General features: G+C 44.8%; 1 protein-coding gene across 4 annotated transcripts in view; it reads right to left on the reverse strand.

Moving 5' to 3' along the window:
• RUBCNL (rubicon like autophagy enhancer) overlaps positions 1-23,655 on the reverse strand; it is a 38,328-nt gene that overhangs the window by 2,880 nt on the left and 11,793 nt on the right. For all 4 annotated transcript variants that reach the window (XM_057308615.1, XM_057308613.1, XM_048215599.2 and 1 more), the window contains exons 2-12: positions 21,948-22,544; positions 19,311-19,393; positions 18,598-18,808; positions 15,066-15,167; positions 14,553-14,613; positions 13,833-13,965; positions 12,513-12,658; positions 10,692-10,756; positions 4,681-4,919; positions 3,497-3,558; positions 230-383 (exon numbers count right to left, since the gene is read on the reverse strand). In XM_057308615.1, the coding sequence (XP_057164598.1) occupies positions 230-383; positions 3,497-3,558; positions 4,681-4,919; positions 10,692-10,756; positions 12,513-12,658; positions 13,833-13,965; positions 14,553-14,613; positions 15,066-15,167; positions 18,598-18,808; positions 19,311-19,393; positions 21,948-22,452 (1,761 nt within the window). In that variant the 5' untranslated portion in view covers positions 22,453-22,544. The remainder of the gene's footprint in view (positions 1-229; positions 384-3,496; positions 3,559-4,680; positions 4,920-10,691; positions 10,757-12,512; positions 12,659-13,832; positions 13,966-14,552; positions 14,614-15,065; positions 15,168-18,597; positions 18,809-19,310; positions 19,394-21,947; positions 22,545-23,655) is intronic.

Here is a 23,655-nt window from a genome sequence, read left to right on the forward strand (position 1 = left end):
AGGGTTTGGCACTGACACTTAGAAGTCACTTGGCCCAGGCTCGCTTCCCAGCCCTGCCACTCACCAGCACGATGACCTTGTTTGTTACTCATTTCTCTCATCTGGAAACAGTGTTCCCTGCACTTCCCTCATGGCTGGGGGGGTTAATGGGGTGAAGTCCAGAGCACCATCCCAGGTCCTGAGGGGTAAGGGACAGCTCAGGGACACGCCGGTCCCAGGTGAACCTTACCTCACAGCTGGCCACATGTGCGAGGGAAGCTTTTAGAACATCCTTGAGCAAGGGCACCAGCAGCCTTTTCTTGACCCTGACCAGATCCTCCAGGGAGAACAGGTGGAGCTCATCAGTCAAGTGCCGCGGCACCTGCTCGAACTCCTTTAACGCGCTGCCGGGGAGGAAACAAAGAGTCATTCAGACGGCCACCCACGCAGAGGCCGAGACACAGGAAGGCCGAGCAGGCAGTGGCTTCCTCTGGCGCTCACACTTAATTTTTTTTTTTTTAACTCTATTAGGAAAAAAAAAAAAAAACCTGAGAGCACGTTAACCTGACTCACCCTTTGACATTTTGCAAGTTAGTTTGGAAGCCAGGAACTTAGAATTCCATAAAAGCAGATTTCAAAAAGCTGAACCAGTAGAGAAACCTATCTCTTGCAGCCTGCCCATGTGGATACCGGGCAAAAGACAACTGCACATTTATTTTTCAAGTCTTAAAAACACGTACTGAGGGGCGGCTGGGTGGCGCAGTCGTTAAGCGTCTGCCTTCGGCTCAGGGCATGATCCCAGCGTTCTAGGATCGAGCCCCACATCAGGCTTCTCCACTAGGAGGCTGCTTCTTCCTCTCCCACTCCCCCTGCTTGTGTTCCCTCTCTCACTGGCTGTCTCTGTCAAATAAATAAATAAAATCTTTGGAAAAAAAAAAAAACAAACACGTACTGAGATGAAAGAAAGAAAGAAAGAAAGAAAGAAAGAAAGAAAGAAAGGAAGGAAGAAAGAAAGGCTACCTTATTCATTCCAGCTCAGTTTCAAGTCCATCCACACGCTGACTGCTATCCAGCCAACAGGAGAATCACTGCTCATAGACAGTGATAGACTGCCCCACCCAGGAGTCCAGCACTGAGCGCAAGACCCAAGCATCCAAGCGTGAGCTGATCGTAGCCACCTGTGTGTCCCAAGGACATTCACATACTGAGTGTAACTTTCTCCAGTCCCTACTGATCTCCTCCTGAATTCCCTAAATCAGTTAGTGGCTTCACCATGCACGCGTTCCCAAGCCAGCCACTGCCTACACTGGACAATCCAATCATGCCAAACTGTGCTGAACTCTCCATCCAACCTGAGATGCTCGCTCACACTGCTTCCTCTGCTGGGGGATCCCTGATGCGTCTTCTTCAGTCTGACTTGCTCTTCAAGCTCAGGCTTTCTCTCCAGGAAGCTCTGTGGCCCCCCTCCCTGCCCTGCCCCGCCCCTTAGGACCTAAAAATGTTGCCTCTTCCGCGTCCTCAGGGCACTGTGCATATGTGTCTAACACACAGTCCGGCGATGATCGGTTTGTGCTTTCTCCCCGGATGTAACATGAGTCCTATAGATTTTTTATCTGAAGCACAGAATGGACACTCAAGAAATTTCTGTAGTCGGTAATAATTGTGGGGATTGTTATATGTTACAGACAAGAAAACGGACAGCCTAAGAAGTGATTAACCTGTCACACCAGTGCCATGACGTAGAGCTTAAGGCCAAATAATTACAGGTGACATGCCCCTCCCCAAGAAGTTTAATTCAAAAGCAATACATTATCATTAAATAAATATCAGAAACTGAAAGCAGCTTTAAAACAAAACAATTTTTTAAAAACTATGATCCTATCAATTATAACAAATAATCTTAACCCCTTGAGTAACCTCTTTTTTCACTTAAAAATTCTCTGTCATTGAATTCATGCCTATGACTTTATGCCATGGCTTCCAGAAATTCCACTGCTAGAAGCTTATCCTAAGGACATACTACAGATGTGCTCAGAGATTCACCTAAAGCCTAGTTTGTTAAATAACAAATGGTATTAAAAATCTAAGTATTGGGGCACCTGGGTGGCGCAGTGGTTGGGCGACTGCCTTTGGCTCAGGGTGTTATCCCAGTGTTCTGGGATCGAGCCCCACATCAGGCTCCTTCACTAGGAGTCAGGTTCTTCCTCTCCCACTCCCCCTGCTTGTGTTCCCTCTCTCACTGGCTGTCTCTCTCTGTCAAATAAAAAAATCTTTAAAAAAAAAAAGAAAAAACCTACAAGGAAATGTATCAAAAAAAAATCTAAGTATCTATTAGGTATTAAAATCTATTAGCTTTAATATCTATAAAGATACTAAAATCTATTTTAATATAAATATATGAAAAATCGATTAGATTAAAAATCTACCAGTAAGAGAACAATACTGAAATTAACACTGCATCATACTACAGAATATTACGCAGTAATGATAGTTCGACACGCCTCTCTATAAGGGATTTGGGGCGTTGGGTTTTTTTTAAGATTTTATTTATTTGAGAGAGAGCGCAGGAAAGAGAGAGAAACAGAGAGCACACAAGCAGGAGGAGGGTCAGAGGGAGGAGGAGACCTGAGCAGGGAACTGATGTGGGGCTCGATCCTAGGACCCCGGGATCATGACCTGAGCCAAAGGCAGATGCTTAACTGAGTCTGAGCCACCCAGGCGCCCCTCTCTCAGGGGTTTTTAAAAGGCCATCGATACACCCGTGCTCATGGCAGCACTATTCACAATAGCTAAAAGGTGAAAGCAACCCAAGATGGCTGAATGGGTAAACAAAACGTGGTGATACATACAATGGAATATTTTTCAGCCCTAAAAAAGGAAGGAAATTCTGACACATGCCACAATATGGGTGAACCTCCAGGACATTATATTGAGTGCAATAAGCCAGTCACAAAAGGACAAAAACTAAATGGCTGCACTTACATGTCCCTAGAGGAGTCAATTCATAGAGACAGTAAGGAGAATGGTGGTTGCCAGGGGCTGGAGGGGCGGGGGGGGAGAGGGAGTTATTGCTAAATGGATTTAGAGTTTCAGTTTTGCAAGATAAAAAATTTCTGTGGATGGATGGTGGTGACAGTTGCACAAGAATGTGAATGAACTTAATGCCCCTAAATTTTGTACTTAAAATGGTTAAGATGGCATAGTTTGTTATGTGTATTTCATCACAATGTAAAATAATAAAAACAACAACAATAATAATGGCCACTGGCTAGAGTTATTTCATCCTTGTTTTGGCTGATTCTTCTAACACATTAAGTTCACTACTCATGAGCCAGAAGGTTTAGTAACTTTAAGGACAGGTCTGTATCACCAAGGAGAGGCCCGAGGGAGCTGCTGTGCTAAGGGGCCCTGTGGATTGGAGGAGGTGGGACCAGGGGGCACCCAGGGGACTGGCAGGTGTGCAGAGGCTCCCAGCCCTCCCTCACGAGGCCCGGCCTGGCCCAGCCAACACCAGTACCTTTCAGCAAACCTGCAGGTCTTCAACAGCTTCTTGATATGAAAAAGTTGCTCCCGGGTTTCCTAATGGGAGAAACCAAACCGGGGGGAAAAGTCAGCGTGATCAATGACACAGGAAACATAGAGATCAAATTTAAATGTTATTTCTAACTTAGAAATGCTACAACTCTATGAGACAAGCCTTTGAAGTCAACGGTCTATATAACAGGGGTTCACGACTGAGTCCAGGAGGGACCCGAGCTGTGTGGAGCCTGAAGCTTACACAGCGGTTGGGGGCCTTCTTGGCGGAAAGTACAAAACTGTGTGTGAAAGATGGAGATCCTGCCCTTCGTGGCAACATGGGTGAACCTGGAGGGCACTGTACTAAGTAAAGTAAGACAGGCACAGAAAGAAAAACTGCATGGTCTCGCTGACAAGTGGAATCTTAAAAAAAGTCAAATACACAGAAGCAGAGAGTTGAACAGAGGTCGGCAGGGAGGGGGACGGGGGGCAAACGGGGAGATGTCGGTCAAAGGGAGCAAATGTGCAGTTATATAGGATGAGTAAGTCTAGAGATCTACCACCTGGTATGATGACCATAGTTAATACTCCATCACATACTGGAAATTTGCTCGGAGGGTACATTTCAGGTGCTCCCACCACACACACACACACACACACACACACCCAAGGTAGCTGTGAGGAGATGGGTATGTTAGCTATCTTGACCAATAATTATTTCACTTGTATTTGCATATCAAATTATCATGCCATACACCTTCAACATAAACAATTTTATTTTAAAACTAATAATAAATTTCAAAAGCTACGTATAAAATACAAAACTAGGGGCGCCTGGGTGGCACAGCGGTTAAGCGTCTGCCTTCGGCTCAGGGCATGATCCCAGCGTTACGGGATCGAGCCCCACATCAGGCTCCTCCGCTATGAGCCTGCTTCTTCCTCTCCCACTCCCCCTGCTTGTGTTCCCTCTCTCGCTGGCTGTCTCTATCTCTGTCGAATAAATAAATAAAATCTTTAAAAAAAATGCAAAACTATGCATAAATAGCAAATCGGGTACAGGGCCTGGGAAAGGGCCCTGACGCGTGAGCTCCAGCGGCTGGCGGTAAATCCGTGCCTTGGAGGGTCCGTCTGGGTCCCTGAGACGGTGCACCCGGCCCCGCCTGTCCCGCACAGGCAGCTGCTCACCCTTGCTCTGTCCAGTTCCTTGGCCTTGGCGTACAGGCAGTGGCCAATGCTCAGCAGATTGAAAACGGGCTGGTGCCACATGCTGTCCAGCAGCCGTTTGGAGAAGTTGCTGACGTAGTACTTCCTGAAGTCCCACGCGCTCAGGACCCGGGCGGGGATGCAGGTCTCCGCGTAGGAGTGGCAGCAGTCACAGAAATATTTGCCCAGGTAGTCACAGTACCGTAGCCGCTTCACAAACTCTGCAAGAGCACACAGCAGGCTGAGCGCAACTCACCTCCGCTGGCACCCTGCCCTCTGCCCCCACTGCCCATTCCCACGGAGCTTCAAGACCCACATTGCTGGGTTCGCGCTGGTAACACCATACCCGACCTCAGAGCAGCTGAGAAAGCTCTGGCAGGGACTATGCCATTCGTGAGCGTTGCTTTCCAAAAACAGTTGTCAGAAAAAGAGAAACCTCCCCCAAGTGGTCCTGAATTTGGAAGATGGACATTGTAAACTGCAGTGTAGCCAAAAGAACATGAGATTTAGAGTCTAGACACCTGGTGGGAGTCCACACTCTGCCTCCCACTGGCAGGCTGATTGAGGGCTGGTTCGAATCTTTTTAGGCTAACTACCCTGAGGCCATAAAAAGCAACTCAGAGCTAGATTATGGGATATCGCACGTGTGAAAAGTGCTTGGTAAATTGTCAAGCATGCTACGTACACTCTTAGAGAGCAGAACCCCAAAGACCTCCTGGGTAAATCCGTGCAAAACACATTACTGAAACGCACCAAAGATGGGAAGAGGCGACACGTGGAAACATGGAATGCAGATGACCAGGGACGATGTGAAAAATGATCTCAGTAATAAAGGCGTGTGTGCTGAAAGACTGAACTCCTTGGTTTGCATCAGACTGTCACAGAGGTGGAGGGTCCGGACCAGGCGAGGGGCAGAGGGGCGGACCCTCACTCTCAGGGCGGACAGGAGGGGACTTTCTAGAGGACATTTCCAGGATATACTTTAACTCTTCAATGTGTAGCGGGAATCCTACTTCTGTGACACCAGACAGAAATGCTAACATGCACACATGGAGATACGGAAAGGTGTTCATACAACACACTTATAATGGGGGGGAAGCAATCTAAACATACGTTAAGAAGCAACTGGCTAGGCAGGTATGGTGCACCCAACAGCGAAATGCCAGAGAGCCTCTGAACGCGTGGATGAGTTCCAGATAGGTATACTGCGATCTTGGTTTCACTTTTAAAAATACACATGCTATATGCAAACAACGAATCATGGAACACTGTATCAAAAACTAAGGATGTACTATATGGTGACGAACATAACAGAACAAAAAATAAAAATAAAAATACACATACACAGTCCAAGAAGATCCCCACCAAAAGGCCAGTAGTGAATACTTCTAAAGGGTGGGAGCAAGGATTTTTGATCTTTTGCATTTTTTAATTTGCTAAAATGAGCATGCATTGCTTTCAGAAATATATCTAACAAAATATACTGATAAGGAAAAGCTATAGGGACAAAAGCAACAAATCCCTGGGTACCCACCACCCAGTTTAAGAAGAAGACAGCTATTAAGTCTCCCATGTGTCCCCCTCTCAACATCTGAGTCTACGATGAGCGAGGATGGTATTTATCGTTCACCATTTGACTCACGGGTTTCTTCATAATGAAAACACCATAAAGTGTAATGCAAATGTTAGACTATACATATTGCGAAGATTAAATGAAACGATGGGTTTTCCTTACACCGGCTTCAAGAATAACAAGGCCGCTTAGATCTTAATGCAAGGAGATGGGACTTGGATGACGTGCGCTTCTAAGGAGTTAAGCACGCTGCTAGTCCTATATGCTTCTGCACGTATGTTTACCAAAAAAAATAAATGAAATAAAACCAATCCATCAATTAATCAATCAGTCAACGAGGCCTGAGTGACTGCAGGAGAATCCTTTACCGAGCACTTACTTTGTGTCATGCTCTGGTTGAAAGTCTCACCTACACCGTGTCATTCTCTGCTCGAACCTTTAAGAGGCAGGGGCTATGACTCCCTGTGTCACTGACGAGAGCACAGACAGGGAAGTTAAGGCGCCTGCCAGGGACACACAGCAAGCAGGCCAATGAGCTGAAGGTCCGGCTTTTGGCCATGACAGCCCACTCACCCTCTGCTGCATTGCACGGAGGGTAAGGGCGAGGCGCTAATGTCTTTGCGCTTGCCCAAATTACCCCCCAGACCCCGGTCACCCCCATGCACCCTCATCATTTACAACAGTTTATGTTCTACTAAGTTGCCATAAACACCGAATTCGTGAAGACTGAAGTGTGCTGCTGAGGGAAATCAGGTCTAGGCGTCTATAAGCCCCTGGTAACAACATTTTCACCAACTGGTCAATATATAACCTTGTTTTATGTGTGGTTTCTGCTTGAAGACACCTTATTTCATGTATTTTGTTATAATTTATTTTTAACAACCTTATCTATATTACCAACAATATACCGACGATAACAACCTTATATATACATTACCAACAATATAGCATTTTGTTATGTTTTGTTATATCATTGAATTCAGGGCCGAGAGCACTAAACTCATGGCTGCGTGAAGCTGAGCTGATGCATCTATATTTTCCATAAAGCAAATCACAACCTGCTCGTGCTTAGGAGCACCTCAGGACTACACGTGGGGGGTATTTTAAACAGCTAACTCACCAACAAGAAGTGCAAAACTGAAAAAAAAAAAAAAGGCATTCGATAAACCGTGAGGATCCTTAACAGCACGAGAGGTAAAACAAGAAGATTGCCTTCAGCTCGAAACATCGGGCAACTCAAATTTCAAGCAACTCAAGTTTTTGGTGTTTTGTGCATATCTGGGCGTGACTATGAGAACACCATGAGTAATGATGTTGTGGTCCCCAATAAATTTTACCGAGTAGATGAATCTGCAAATATGGAATCATAAATAATCGGGTTCAACTCTAAGTTCATAGTTGTACGTACTTAGAGTCAACTAGGGTTGATGCATTATTGTTAAGAACTTGTTAAGTGCTTAATGTTTATGTCTGAGTTCTTAAATTGCAAATTTTGTATGTGTCTATTTCCTACCCTGAATTAGGATTTCTGATTTGGCAGATAATGAGTATTTTTCTTTGCTTTGACAGGGCCTTGATCTATTTTATATAAAATGGGCAGAAAGAAAGATATGCTCTGGCCCTTCCACTCTACATTTCTGATCAAACTTAGCAAGATGGGAAGAGAAAGGGGGACAGACGGGACCAATAAATTTTCCTGATGTAATTCATCTTTCCCTAGCATCTGCAATTCTAACATTTCAATATCCAGTCACTCAGGCATCGAATTTCATCGACTAAGTATTACACTATCAATACAGAATAAATTAGGTCTCTCTCTTTTGGTTTCTTCAGTCCATTAATTAAAACACAGCAAAACAACGCATCCTAAACCAGTGTTTCTCGACCATGGGTGATTTTTTCTCCCTAAGAATAGTTGGAAATATCTGGAGGTATTTCTGGTTTTCGTAATTAGGGAGCCACAAGTGGCATCTAGGGATGCCACTGAATGTTCCAGAATGTACAGGACAGCCCTACAACAAAGTCAGTAGCACTGAAGCTGAGAAACGCTGCTCTAAACCACAACTTTCTCATCAGAGGAAAAGTCAATGTCACAGAAAAAGAATAGGAAGAAAAGTTCTAGAACAGTGCTGTCCAACAGAACTTTCTGGGAGGATGGAAGTGTTCTAAGCCTGTGCCGTCCAATGTAGTAGCTACGAGCCACATGTGGCTACTGAATGCTTGAAACGTAGCTAGTGTGCTTGAGGAACGGGATTTTTAACTTTAAGGTAAATTAAATCTTAAATAGTGCAGTTCTAGAATAGAGGTGGCTAAAGAGAACTAATAACTAAATGCCATTTATGAAACTTGGCTAGAACGTGGATGGAAAAGTTAGCTATAAATGACATTGTGAGAACAACAAATGAATATGGCTGGTGTGAGAGACTATGAGAGAACTGCTATGAATTTCCTTTGGTGTGCTAACGGTTCATCCTCCTTGTTTTAGAACATGCTGACGCACTGAAGGGTAAAATGTCACGTTGTCTGCTTACTTTTCAAATGGTTCAACGTGTGTGAGATTGGAGGAGACAAAGACACCACATGCCATGTGCAATTCTGGATTGGACCCAGGAGCTGATCAAGGTCATGGGTGAAATCTGAATAAGTCTGTGGCTGAGCGAATATGACTGTACCAATCCGAAGCTGTCAGTTGTAATAATTATCCTCAGTTATGTTAATATGAGGGGAAGCTGGGTGAAAGAACACAGAATATCTCTATTTTTGCAACTCTTCTGTAAGTCCAAAAATATCTTAAAAAGTCAAGGGGCGCCTGGATGGCGCAGTTGGTTAAGCATCTGCCTTTGGCTCAGGTCATGATCCCAGGGTGCTGGGATCGAGCCCCACCTCAGGCTCCCTGCTCAGTGGGGAGTCTGCTTCTCTTTCTCCCTCTCCCTCTCCCCCTCACCCTGCTCGTGCTTGCTCTCCCTCTCGCAAATAAATAAAATCTCTAAAAAAAAGTTTTAAAAAATAAAAAGTCAAAATATATCCTAAGAACTATATAGGAAGTTCATAGGAAAAGTCCAAAACTGTCTCCATGGCTAATAAAGCATCTACCATCTGTGTCCTGGGCTCCTGTGAGCATGCTTTCTTCTCTCCTTATTACTCTCCGGTCACACAGGACTTCTCTGCAGTCGCTGCAGGCCCTTGGCTCAGGGTGACCCCTACCCCCGCAACACACACGCACACGCTTCTGGGGACAATCACTTCCCTACAGAACTTCTCACTCCCAGTCTCCCAAGCCCAGATTCAGTTCCCGTGCGGTAAATGCCACGGCACTCTTGACTTTCTCTTTCATTGAAAGCATCGTGCTTGCTGTTCACTTGGCTGAGGACTCTGCCTTCCGATAAGCAAGCTCCTTGAGGGAAGGACCATGCTTATGCCACCAGAGCAGGCAAACACCACAGCTGAACGCACTTAGGGAGAGCATTTAAAAAATGGTGGAATCACAGTCACGTGTTCATAGTTTCTGACTCATGCACTCCATCATGCACTCGATACCGAGGCACCAGGATACAGTGGTAATCCAAATGGACATGGTCCCTACTAGACTAGCTGGGAGGATGAGCCCTTTAAAGGAAACTAGTTACCATTGTGATGAAAGGCAGGCACTGTCATTCAATATGGTAGAGGGAATCCCAGATGGATTTCTGTTTTCTATTTTTATTTCTTGAGGTGGAGGTCCTCAAACTCTTTTTCCTTCCAAGACTTCTTATCAAAGGCCAAGGGAACCCTTTCCAGCAAAGCTCCTCTTCCCAGCCTTCCACAGGTCAGACCTGTGGATACCCTCACAAGTAGAACAAGTGAGTCTCAGCCTTCAGTGGGCAATTTGCGTTTCTGCTTGGAAGAAGTCTGATTTTCTAGGCCCCAGCTGGCCCAGGAATGATCCTCTCAGGCTACCTACTCAAACCCCCTCAGGGGAGTTTGGCTAGCTCCTTGATAAGCCATTCGGGCGTTCAACATGTATCTTCTGAGGAACAACTGTGTACTAGGTGTTCCTGCAGGGGCAGGGGATAGAGCAGTGGACACATTTGTCCCCATGGAACTTAGAATCTAGACAGGGACACAGACCAATGATAAGCAAAATTAGTAACATCTAAAAGGTCAGAAATGAGCCTGCCTCCTTCAAGGACCAGCAGGGAGGCCATGTGGCTGGAGCTGAGCGCCCGACGGGAGAGAACTAGAAGATGGGTCCAAGAGGTAAGAGGCAAGCCACATAGCCTTATAGGTCACAATGGCCTCTTCATGAAAAAGGAGCAACATTATGAAGTTCTTTCAACAACTTCACCAAAGGCATCTCTCACAAAAACAGCGCACTCTCTAGCTTTGCTATTCTTCGCCCTGTCACTGCGTACTCAACAGGTAATTCACGGCCCATACTTACTAGGTTCTATTGGCGTCCCACAGCCAGCACACAAGAAATTCTGGGCTGCTACCACGAGTTCCCTCCTGAGTGCAGAAAATGAGCACAGTTACAGTTCAGAGATAGCCAATGGAGCATTTTTCACTAACTGGAAAAGAAACAGACATCATGGTGCTTTTCTTGGCTCGGGGGTCTTAATTTTGTCAATTTTCATTTGGGAAAAAACTAGGATTCTTCGAGAGTTTTCTAGTTGAGATTTCTGGGTCTTTTATTTTATTTTTTATTTATTTTATTTTATTTTTATTTATTTATATTTTGAGATCTCTGGGTCTTTTAAAAACCCCTGCTACCGGGGCGCCTGGGTGGCACAGCGGTTAAAGCGTCTGCCTTCGGCTCAGGGCGTGATCCCAGCGTTATGGGATCAAGCCCCACATCAGGCTCCTCTGCTATGAGCCTGCTTCTTTCTCTCCCACTCCCCCTGCTTGTGTTCCCTCTCTCGCTGGCTGTCTCTATCTCTGTCGAATAAATAAATAAAAATCTTAAAAAAAAAAACAAAACCCTGCTACCACCAAAACAGAAGTCAGCATCATGAATACACCTATTCCACCGCGGGATCTTTAGAGACTCCGCTCACTGTGCGTGCACAGGATCCCCTCCAGAGAGACCTGGGACACATAACGCATGGGGGAAAGTGCAGGGAGACGAAACACCAAGCGATGCGCCTGGGAAATTCACAAATGGATCCCAAGAAATTTGGATGAATAAGAGGTCACGTAAGACCTAAGCATCACACATTTCTGGTGAGCGACGGTCTACTGAAGTGTCTTCTATTGAACTGCTCATGCCACAACTTCACATGTGATTTGGAAACACAAAGGAAGTTGTAAACTTTTATTACAGTTTAGGGTCAGCAAAAACGACCAAGGTAAAAATGTGTGGAACCCTACCCGTCTCCCTTAGAGAGGACATAGGGAAATTCTAGAGACAAAACAGCCGTTGCTAAGGAAAGTGACCCCTCCCCAAGCCTGGAGAAGGAGCTCTTCTGCCCAAGCACTCCAGAGACATTTGTTGGCATTTTCTCAAAAGAAAAACACAAGACAGAGTCTACAGGGCACTTCCATGGGGCACAGGCAAGAACCTTTGCCAGTCCCTTCTTTACACTGCAGTCGGGGAACACATTAAACACAAGCCAAGAGGAATGGAGAAACTGTAATTGGTTAAAATGTCCCTTTGGAATGTCATATATTCTCAGAAACAAAGAAAACTACTACCTTAAATTATTATATATTCTATTTATACATATACATTTATAAAAATGAATTTCTTTTTCTCTTTTGCATCCTCTTTTGTTGTTTTGCCTTCAGGGTTTTTGTTACTTCTTAGATATTTTTATTTGCCTCCTGTTGCATTTCTTAACTATAGGAGTTCTCCTCAAGATTAGATTTTCCCTTTAAAAAAATTATCCATTGATTTTTATTTCACATTGCACTGGGAAATAGAGCAGTCTTTTAAAAATTATTGTATATGATTTTTAAGGTTCAATATTAGCCACTTAAAAAAAAATCCCCTTCAAGCCTACTTAATTTTCAATTGCTATGTAACATACATAACTAAGGACAGAACTGTATTTGTCAAACTTACGGAGCCCCCCCAAAACCCACGATAAACAGGAAGCTAAGAAGCTACCTCAGAAAAATATGCCCAACTTTCCTTTTCCTAAAACAAATTTTTCCTTCATCCCTCGGTGCGTAATTTTCTTCCCTTCGCCTACTCGCACAAAGAGGTAGGACCCATCACGTCTTGTTACCTGCACTGGTGGCCCACGCAGCGACGCAGACTTACTTGAGTGGTGGATGAACATTAAATATGATTTGAAATCTGGGGGGCTCCCAGTCTTCAGCCCCTCTGATCCTCGACTTAAGGGTAATTTCCTGAACGACATCCACACTGGATTCAAAGTCTTTCCGGACACGCTCTTCATTCACTACCTGCATAACACAGAAGAGGATTTCAGAGCGACCGAAACGAGCATATTTCAGGGACTGAAAGAAAAAGAACATTCAGATGTGTTTCCAGCATTAAAATTTGCCTTGAAAAATTAAAACTGCTTTCCACTGAATAAAAGGAGTCCTCCCTGTATCTAAAGCCATCTGTAGAAGACTTGCCTGAAACGCCACCCAGCTGAGATCACTTTCCTTAGTATTTTCGGGAGTTCATTCGTTTCCAGACTTCAAGTTACTGTAAGTAGGTCACTGTGACCTGGAATGCTTTTATTCACAGCAGAAGCCTTACTGCTTTTAGTCAACAGGCTGCCAGATGCTGCCAACCAGAACCCCCAGCTGTTGTCAGACTTCCTCAGAAAAGCTCTTTTAAGACCATTCCCCTGCTTAAAAATGCCGAGTGGCTTCCCTCTGATCCATTCAACTTTCCTATTTGCATTTAACATGCAAACTCCACATAGTAGCATTCTATGTCCTCCACAACTTGACCCTATCCTTTAAACCTAATTTCCCAGGAAGATCAACCCCCCCAACACACACACACACACACACACACACACACACACACACCCCTGTTATTCACCCATACCAGGCCATCCTGCTCAATAAACGTACCATGCACACCCCACTCCCATTACTCTTGCTCCAGCTGCCCTTTGCCAAGATCCCCTTCCACATGTTTCTACCTGCTACCATTCTCAAGTTCTGAGATCTCCTATTGGCCTTCCCAAGTCCCCTGATAAAATTAGACACTCGTCCCCTGCATTCGCAGACTGCTTTATCTCTACCCCTATGTTAGCTTTGCCGCAAAGTTCTCTCCCCGCAGTGGGCTGCGGGCTGTCAGAGGGCATTGTGTCTACAAGGGACCAGGCTGGGCACGACTCCTGCTCTTCCACTGACCAGCCCTGCCGAGGGGCCAGAACTAACACCTTAAAGTAAACATAACAACAGCATCTACTTAAGAGGATGAGGATGAGAATGTGAAAGGCTGAATTCCCTGGCGTATAATCAACACTCAATAAATGTCAGATTCACCCTTCATGTCACGTCTCCCCAACACCCAGTGACCCGACAAGGAAATGCGTCAATGTCTGAAGTGAACAGCAGGCAAGATGAGAATTTAGGAACTTTCCATTCAAGGCCAATTTATTTTGATACTTACTATTGAGTCAGCTGCATTTGGGGAACCTGCCAGGTGATGATTAACTTCAGACAACATCCAGCGCTTCTGGAATACTCGGTACAACTCTTTGGCTATTAGCTCAGCAGAATTGAAGTCTGGCTCATAAACGACACTGAAAGGTAAGAGATGCAAAAAGTGGAAAACTATATTTGTGAGGAGTTATGTTATCGGTCTTCATGTTTTCAGTCATCTTTCCCACTCCAAAAACTCAGAAGAGGTGTCACAAGAGGGAGCACGCACCAACCACCCACCGGCTGTCTTACTCAACACAGCAGCTTTTATTCATGGAGGGTACCAAGACTGGGAAATGTACTAAAAAGAGCTCTGGATTTGGAGCCTGAAGACCTGAGTTCAAGTCCTATCTCTGCTCATTTAACAGCATTGTGTCCTGTGGCACATTTAGTCTGAGCCTCAGTTTCCACCTTTATAAAAATGGGGTTAAAAACTCCACCCAGCCTGATGAAATGAGAATGTATACAAAGGTCTTTAAACACTACATATATTTAAAAAAAAAAAACCAAACAACAACTATAGAAAGCTCTATAGAAATTTTAGTGGTGATGGTTTCATTGCTAAGTAGTAATCCCTGCCATTGGAACTGGCTGAACTTGGTCGGAGATGTCAGAGGTATGGCGTTCAGAGTACCTCAGAGGTGATGGCCCAGGGCTCTAGGTGCAGGTGGACACGGACAAGACATACCTCTTAGAGGAGCTGCAGGAACACCCACAGGTTTCTGTGATATTGCTACACTCCCCAAGTTCTGCAAGTAAATAAAAGAAAGGGTATTAAAGTCTTTCTATTTTACTTACTCATACTCAACTTTATAGGAACATCCCTGCATCTCAGAAAGAACTAGGTATCCAGCATCTCCATATCTCAGGTTCTTTGGGTTTCTAAGGTGATGACCAAAGATAGGATTTCAAAATACACTCACCTGAAATTCCACCAAAATTTAATTGAGAGGCCAAACAGATCTCACACTATAATGAGTATCTGCTTTTGCATTCAATTCTACAAGTGAGATGAGAGATTGATTATCAAGACATTTGAAATAAAAACATCTTTTTTTTTTTTTTTTAATCAGGGACATACTCTGATCTTGGGAGAGATTTCTTTGAAAGCCATTCTAACGCGGTATCGCATGTGATCATGCCAGTATGCACGTGGGGGAGGGGAAGTACGAGTCATCGCTGGCGAGTTTCCAAATCTTACCTACGATAACAAAGTCATCGAAGTCACATTTACAGGCTTCTTTCAGCACATCACAGTAAGTGGGTGTCCCAGCCACTGGGCTGCCCTGTAACACAGCACAACCTAGAAAAAGAAATGAAGAGGGTTTCACCAACAAGAAGAGAAAGAAAAACTGTCACAGCCAACTAACTAGAAACCAGGGAATAAAAATGGGCCAAGAGTTTACATTAAAAGAGTTTAAAAATCCAGCTTTAAGAATTAAAAAATGCAGGGAGCGATTTCTGGGTTGTTCTTCCATTCACTATGATTAAGTGAAGCAGACGGATGAGGATCTGTGATGATGGGGGGTTCATAAGAGTCAGCTGCCTACTTTTAAGTGTGTTTGAAAATTTCCATAATACAAAGTTTAAAAAAATGAAAGAGGGCAAAAATCAGCTTCATACTGAGGCAAAGAGTAGAGGTGACATAAACACTGTCCTGACCTTATTTGGAATTAGGGTCTTTGCATTTGTGATCAAGTTAAGCTGAGGTCATACTGCATTAGGGTGAGCCCTAAATCCAATATGACTGGTTATATTACAGAGGGACTTTAAAAAAGAGGGAAATTTGGACACAGACACTGGTATCCAGAAAAGGCCATGAGAAGACGGAGGCAGCGACAGGAGTGATGTGTCCATAAGCCAAGGCCAGTAACCGCCAGAAGCCAGCAGAGGCATGGGACGGGTTCTCCCTCAGAGTCTCCAGAAGGAGCCAACCCTTCCGACAGCTTCATTGCTGACTTCTGGCCTCCCCAACTGAGAAACAATACATTTTCTGTTGTTTTCAGCCACCCCATTTGTGCTTTTTGTTACAACAACCTGAGGAAACTACCACGAATAAGTCCAGGCTTTTCTATCCCAAATGCTAGTCTGGGGAATTATCCTAAGAATGTCATTAAAACGAAAAAAAGAAGAAAGTGAAAAAGGCAGGCTTTGATCATAAAAGAGCTATTTGCAGTCCATTTAAAATAGTAAAATATTGAAAGCTATCTAATGCTAAATAATAGTAAACTGATTTTGCAAATCATATTATTAACTCAAGAAATACCATCATGGAAAAATGTGAAAACGGTAGCAACTTGGAAAACTGGATATGAAATACTGTTAACATAATATAATCATATTACTAATGGAATTACATTAATCCAAGTGTATAATCACGATGAAACTGTACTCACTTGAATAAACATAAGAGAAAAACACAGAGAAATGGATACAGTCGTTCAGGGAAATATTCTAGCCCACGGGTTATGTAGAGGTTACATGACTGGGCTTCACAGGAACTGGCGAGGGTTTAGAACCGCACTGGCTAGGTGCTGCGAGTCAGTAACGCATCTGACTCGACCCTTGGTTTCAGCTCAGGTCATGATCTCAGGATCCTGGGATCAAGCCCCGAGTCTGGCTCTGTGTGCTCAGCAGGGTCTGCTTGGGATTCTCTTTCCCTCTCCTTCTGCCCCTCCTACTCATGCACGCACGCTCTCTCTGAGATAAATAAATACAGCTTAAAAAATAAAAATAAAAATCAACAACAACAACACTGCCCCATCCTAGCTGGGTGACCATGAACAATTAACTTCTCAGCTTGGTCTCCTCCTGGGCCAGACAGGGCAACCTCACCCACCTCTGTTTCCCTGCCCTCTTTTGACCACAATCCACAATAACATACCTTCCCATTGCAACTCAGTACAAACGCAAAAATATATTTCACTGATTCAAAAAAAAAAAAAAGTTCCAGGAAGCATTGCTCCCTCAAGGTGAATTGAATGCTGATATTTTCTTTTTTTTTTTTTTTTTTTTTTAGATTTTATTTATTTGACAGAGAGAGACACAGTGAGAGAGGGAACACAAGCAGAGGGAGAGGGAGAAGCAGGCTTTCCCACTGTGCAGGGAGCCAGATGAGGGGCTCCATCCCAGGACCCTGGGATCATGACCTAAGTTGAAGGCAGATGCTTAAAGACTGAGCCACCCAGGCGCCCCATCTTTTTGTTTGTTTTTAAATGCTCTCAAGACCAACCTACAACTTGAAGTACGCCGACCTACCTCTAAGGAATAATATCTACCACCAAAAATCTCACATATTTTTATTGGGTTGGTAGAAATATTTTATAATTACATTTAACATATTTATATTCATATTAAAAAAAAATCAGGGGTGCCTGGGTGGCTCAGTTGGTTAAGCGTCTGCCTTGGGCTCAGATCATGATCCCGGGGTCCTGGGATCGAGCCATGTGTGTCACTGGACTCCCTGCTCAGCGGGGAGTCTGCTGCTCCCCATGCGTGTGCTATCAATCTCGCTCTCTCTCAAATAAATAAAATCTTTAAAAAAAAATTTCAGCTAGACATGAGCTTCCACTCAGCCATCCAACAAATACTGATAAAGTACTATTTCAGGCAAGGCACTATGCTGAAGGCAAATTCAAATGAGACAAATGCTTATCCATTAAAGAGTTTAAAACCTCGTAAGGGAGCTGAGACACTGACACACATGACCATGGGCCTTAGGAAGGCAGGGTGCCATGCTGCACAACTCCAGCAGGGAGTGAGGCTTGCAGGAGGGCAATCATAGAGCATTCCGGAGCACAATTTAGGCTTAATTCCACATGAATGGAGCCCCTGCCCTGTGATGCATATCTGGGAGCTTGTCACAGTGCTGGTGGCTGGAGACTGCTCTCAAAGACTGGGAAGAATGAAGGAACTAACGTGAAGTTCCTGGGGACCCAGCATTCCAGGAAGCCTAGTCAAAGCAAAGGGAGGGAGGCAGAGGCTTGGGAGAAATGTCTGCGGGCACGTTTAGCAGGCTCGTGTAACTAAAGCCCGCAGTACAACACAGGGACATCAGGAGATGCCTGTGGGGACGCTGCATCCCACAAGGCTAAAAACCCCAGGATCAAATGTGGCACAAACTTAGCAGGCCATTTTAGAGGAGTAGAAGTTGTTCTAGGAAGACAGACGTGTCTGGGATCGATGAGGGGAAAGAGGCTGCAAGGAAAGAGAAAATGAAAGGCAACCCATGTGCCTTGAGGACCTAACTGCACTTCTTACAGAATGACTGCCCAGAGGCTGCTGTGATGGTCCAGGCCAAAGGCGGAGAGGGAGCGGACGGAGGGGGCTGTCGCTGTTACTGAGAAGTCGGGGCTGATTTGTTCACTAGAAATGGGGCCAAGACACAGACACAAAAAAGAAAGAGTCACAGATAAAGCACAGAAAGAGGATACTGAAATAGGACTCATTTCTTTTCTCCACACTGGTGGCCTCAGAGGGGATGATGGCCCAATCCCATTGCCTCACTCCCCTGGTCGTGGCTGGCTGACCAGCTGGGGACGCCCAATCAAAGCAGGCCCCCTCAGGGGCTCTTCCCTGGGAATGTGGACCTGGGGTCCTGCAAGGCTGGGCTGAGCTGTGCAGCTGGTTATTCAGGAAGTTTCAGACAAAGGATTTGAAGATCTACTTTGGGATGTGACAGAAAAAGAGACATGAGGTGGAGAACACAGCATAAAGTGGTTTGCCCCACTTACCTTCATAGCCGCTGTCAGAAGAATTGGAAGACCCAGATTCTTGCTTCGTGTTGGTATAAAAGGTGACTTCAGAGTCCGCGTGGTCACTCCCGAGGGCCCCACCGGCTTCCTCCACAGCCCAGTGCTCTGCGTGCTGTTGACTCAGGACGGTGCACTTGATTTTCTCCATTGCCGCTATAATCGTATCTGCAACATAGAAGTGGGCATTTTCCTGCAGGGAAAAAAAAGTATCAGTTAAAATACTCACAAGCAGAGCTGACCGTTTTTCATTGAGGGCAGATGAGATTGAAAAAATCAAGAAGCTGTACTTAAGCAGCTGTATTTAAGCTGTATGACTGCACAGAAAAACAAATGCTCCCTTAATGGAGTGATCACAGGTCACTATGTGAAGTATAGCCCCTATCTTCCAGACACATAAAATTGAACCTGCTGCGGCCGACACCCCAAACTGAATTTCTTGTGGTATAAGACCCCAGGTTGGTGGCGGCCCAGGGGCAGACATCAGGCATCAGTCATGGAAAACTTCCCGGTGGAGCGCGGACACGGACTCAGAGCCCTTCGTAGCTCGGCGCTCCTGCCAGAGGCTGACATGAAACCTATCTGCAGCACCTCTTCAAGTGAAGTTTCCAGATTTAAATGAGAGCAGCACCCTCTAAGGAATTAACACTTTCTGTGGTTAAAAAAAAAAAAAAGAAAAAAGAAGCTGTGTTCACCTTTTCGACATCGACAGGGAGCAGGAATGCCTCTGCAGAGAAGGAATTCAAAGAAGTGTTTCTTCCGCAGACTTCAACAGCACCTGCCAACGTTATTAAAAACAGAAAAAAAGAACTTCAAAGATTCCCTTAAGAAAACAAAACAATGCTAGGCAGTGGCCTTTAAATAGTGTGGGGTTTTTTTAATTAGCACAATTCTAGAATAAATTTGGATGCCAGAAGAAGACAGATCCTTCTGGTGGTAGGCTTTGCAGATATTGCCTTAACGGGGATCATTTCTACAAGAGCCTATTGGAGGAGCTTGGGAGGAATCCTCAGAGGAGGGACAGGAGAACCACTGGGATGGAGGAGACCGATGAGGCAAAGACGGTAGAAAGAGAAGAGGATCATGGAAACTACCTAATGGAGATGGAGAAGGGTGAGAAGGAACAGTCTAGAAGCAGGGCCATAAGAATTATGGGCTCTCTTCTCCCATGCACTGCCACTGACCCAAAGCTTCTTGTTTACAGAAACAAATCTATCTGAAAAGGCCCAGCACTGCTTCTCTAAAATGGTCTCCCTCCAGACAAAAACAAGAAGAAACTGCAGAGGGTATTAGCTGACTCATCCAGTCTGCACATTGAAGCCACGCTTTACTGGCAGCGAACACCATCAAAACAAAAAAACGATTCCTGTCATGTGATTTCTTCTTGCAGCATTTAAGGCAAAGCCCTTCTGTGAGAGCCTGGAGGGCTGAGTTGTTCCAACCTGCTCCATTAGACGGCGATACTACAGATGGCTTCAGGATTACACAGCGCTCAGGGTGACGAACAGAGATGCAAGCAGGATTGCCCAATCCCCTGCCTCTTCCTCAAGAAAGTGACTGTGCCATGAAGAACTATGAATCTCTTACGTTCAGAATCCATCTGGGATGGGCAAACTTTCCCTGGAAAGGACTAGCAAGTAAATAGGGTAGGCTCTGAGGGCCACGTGGTGCAACTACACAGTTCTGCCACTGGGGTGAGGAAGGCGCTATCAGCGCCTTGATGTGTAAAATCAGGAGGCCCACCGGAGTTGGCCCCCAGGTCATGGTTTTTGGACCCTGAGGCTAGAAGAAAAAGGACAGAGGAGAGTCAAACTGTGGATTCCAGTTCCAGCTCTCTCTATACCAGCACTGGGATAGGCAGCCATTAGGACCCTGAAGGAGACCAGGGATGGGAGTGTGCTCTATAAATGAGTAAATCCTCTGCAAACAAAAGGAACCCTGGATGTGTTTCTTGGGGGCCTCAGGAAATGCTTCTCGGCTGGGGGAGTGGGTGGGTGGGTTTTCCTCTACCATATTATCTAGAAAAGGAATACCTTGCTGCTGTCATTTGTGACGAAGCAGTCACAGGAAAACTCCTTTGTCTTAGTAGCAAATACCTATTCTCTGCATTGCTGTCCCACAGCAAAGAAAGACCAGATTGCTGGGGACTTCTCTTTTTTTTAATCCCATGGGCTGCATCCTCCTACCAAGTTTAAAATGGAGTGGTTTTTAAAGGAACTTAGAGAAATTGCTGGGGGTTATTGTCTTGGGACAAAAGGGGCTGGGGTAAGTGTTTTCCCGGGAGAAAGACAAAGCTTCAGGGTGATTTTAAATTGCAGAACCACTTGCTGTGGAGTGTGTCATTTTGCTCAAATTTGGTTCTTATTTCAAAACTAACCCATTTTAAGATTGTCCAAAATCTGCTATTCTTAAGCTATGAAAAATATGTTAAAGATTGTGACCATCTCCGACTTTTCAAAAGTTTTTCCAATAGAACAAATAAACCCCATATTTTAGGAAAGTGGGAGGACTGGTTCTTGCTGGTAATAAATAAATATCTACATACATATAGACACACACCGGCAGGCAGGCAGCTTTCAGATTGTTTTGAAAGAGAAAACTTCATTGACTATTTGGACCTGTGTTCTAAGAGAAATACAAATCAGTGCAGTGTGAATATAACATAATGAGTTTTTTTTAAAAAAAGATTAGAATGCCACAAATTATAACAGCAATAGACAACTTACTGACTCTTGAGTGGCATTTGGCACGCATTACCTTATTTTAGGAATTCCAGTCTTTTAGGAATATGTGCATTACTTCATCGCAATGGGAGCCCTGGCTTTAATAAAAAAAAAAAAGTTTTGTATAGTGTTTGGGGGAATTGTGATTACTAGTTTTAAATCTTACTATTTTCTAGTCACCCTCCGTTCAGGTAAAGGTGAGGCAAGTTCATCTCCTAGGAAAGTACTCGTGTGCAATAGAGCCCACCCTGTCTGGAAACGCTTTCTCCCACTACACTGAATTGAGAGCGCCTTCAATACTCTCTCTTGCAGCCGGAAGCTCCTGAAGGCACACACCAGCTCAAAGATGGCAGCCGGCACTGATTGTCAACTAGGCTAAGCAAAGATGGCATCTCCTTGCTATCGAAGGAGAACGGAAATATCTGATTTTACCCACTGTGACCATCCGGGTAGCTGGACTGAAGACAATATTAAATGAGCTAATGCACTGGCTTCTGATCAAAGCAGAAAGCCATGAATTTTTCTCATGACGAAGACAGACAGGCTTTAGACCAATGCAAGGCCAGCATGGGAACAGACAGGAATGAGGTAGGTTCTGACTGGAGTTACCTTCATCAGGGGAAGCTGTCAGTTGGGAAGGCTTCAGAAAAGCATGGTCAGCTTCAGGACAAGGAGAGGAGCTTGCGAACAGAGACATCTGAGGAGAGTGTCCTAGGAGCACCCCCTGCTCTTCTGTTGAGGTAAAAGAGAGGTCACTGCTCTTATCACCTGAGCCCTGGGCAGAGTCTGTGGTATCCTTCAACAGTGATGTCTCCACCATGGAGTCCCCAAGAGACAATGGTGAAGGGCCGAGCGGAGAGGAGGTATCCCCTCCAAAGTGGCTCCCTCTGTTCCCCCCTGTCGGCACCCGAGGGGACAAATCCTGCAGCTGTTGCTGCTCACACTGGGGGTTAATCCAGGCAGCTTTGTGCCTCATGAACCTGATGTCTGATTGGCAAGGGGGTTGGTCAGTGTCCAGGAGGCTGGGCGAACCATCCATGTCGCCAGGGTCATTGCTGTCCCTTTCCCACAGGTCCACCGGAGAATCCTGCCGGCCCGTAGACTGTGACACCATCTTTCCAGGCTCAGGGTAGTGTGAATCCTGTTGTACTATTGGACTAGGGCTTTGAACTCACCACAAGGCCAGCAGAGGGCCAGACAGCTTATCTGCAATGAGCAAAAATCGTTCAAGATAAATAAGAACGCAGTCATAGTTTTAACTCTAAAATCTTTTGAGGAGAAGAAACAAAAAATAAATAAGTTTGTACTTCACCCTGTACAATACAGTAAATTCCACTCGGATTTACAAGAAATAATTAAACACATTAATCAATCAATCCATCAGCAATAAAACTAGCAGCAGACCCAGGAGCTATGAGGTTGGGACAGAAAAGGGTTTTCAAGGCAGAAAGATAATTGAAGATTGCTTTTATATAAGGATAAAGTCATATATGCATACTGCTGATGAAACAGATAAAAGTGTAAGACAGCTGTGCATCATTCCAATAAAATTAAATGTCAAACCCCGAACGGCAATGTTATTTGGACGTAAAGACGCATTTTCATAGTTTCTTAGCTTCTTTTTTTTTTAGTCTGTGTTGGTATTTCAACAAAGTAGACAAGTGGTATGTGAAATTGAGGACAACCACTAGCACTAAAACTTTGTTTTCTATAACTTAGATTACAGTACTGGATTATAACAGCAATAGAAATTTGTGATTAGCTTATAATATCTAAAGAATACACTGTAAATCTAGAGTTTATCTTTTTTTTTTTTTTAAGAGAGAGAGAAAAGGAGAGGGAGAGAGAGAATCTTAAGCAGACTCCACTCCCAGCACGGAGCCCAACGTAGGGCTTGATCTCACAACCCTGAGATCATGACCGGAGCCGAATCAAGAGTTTGCTGCCCAACCGACTGAGCCCCCCAGGCGTCCCAGTTTGCTCACTTTTAAGCTCAATGTTTAGCTCTAGTAAATAAAGTCATGGTTAAAATGTCAAGAGCTACTCAAAAGAGAAACACTCCGGGCACCGTAATCCCAGGCCCAGCATGTGTCCTTCTACTGCTCCCACTGTCCCTCACACTGTGAGGCTCAAAGCAGCCTTCAGGAGGAAAAGCGAGGTCAGCAAGGGGAAGGCCAAGGGGTGGAAGCAGTCGGCGCAGGTGAGCTTAGCTTAAAGGAAGGGTGGAGAACAGAGCTACGAGGTGGTGAGCTGAGACTCTGGAGTCAGTTTCAGGGCTTTAAGCACTATCGTTATGTATACAGCTGGCTCCCACCTG

Source organism: Ursus arctos, unplaced genomic scaffold (assembly GCF_023065955.2).
Source record: "Ursus arctos isolate Adak ecotype North America unplaced genomic scaffold, UrsArc2.0 scaffold_10, whole genome shotgun sequence".
Taxonomy (NCBI): Eukaryota; Metazoa; Chordata; class Mammalia; order Carnivora; family Ursidae; genus Ursus; species Ursus arctos.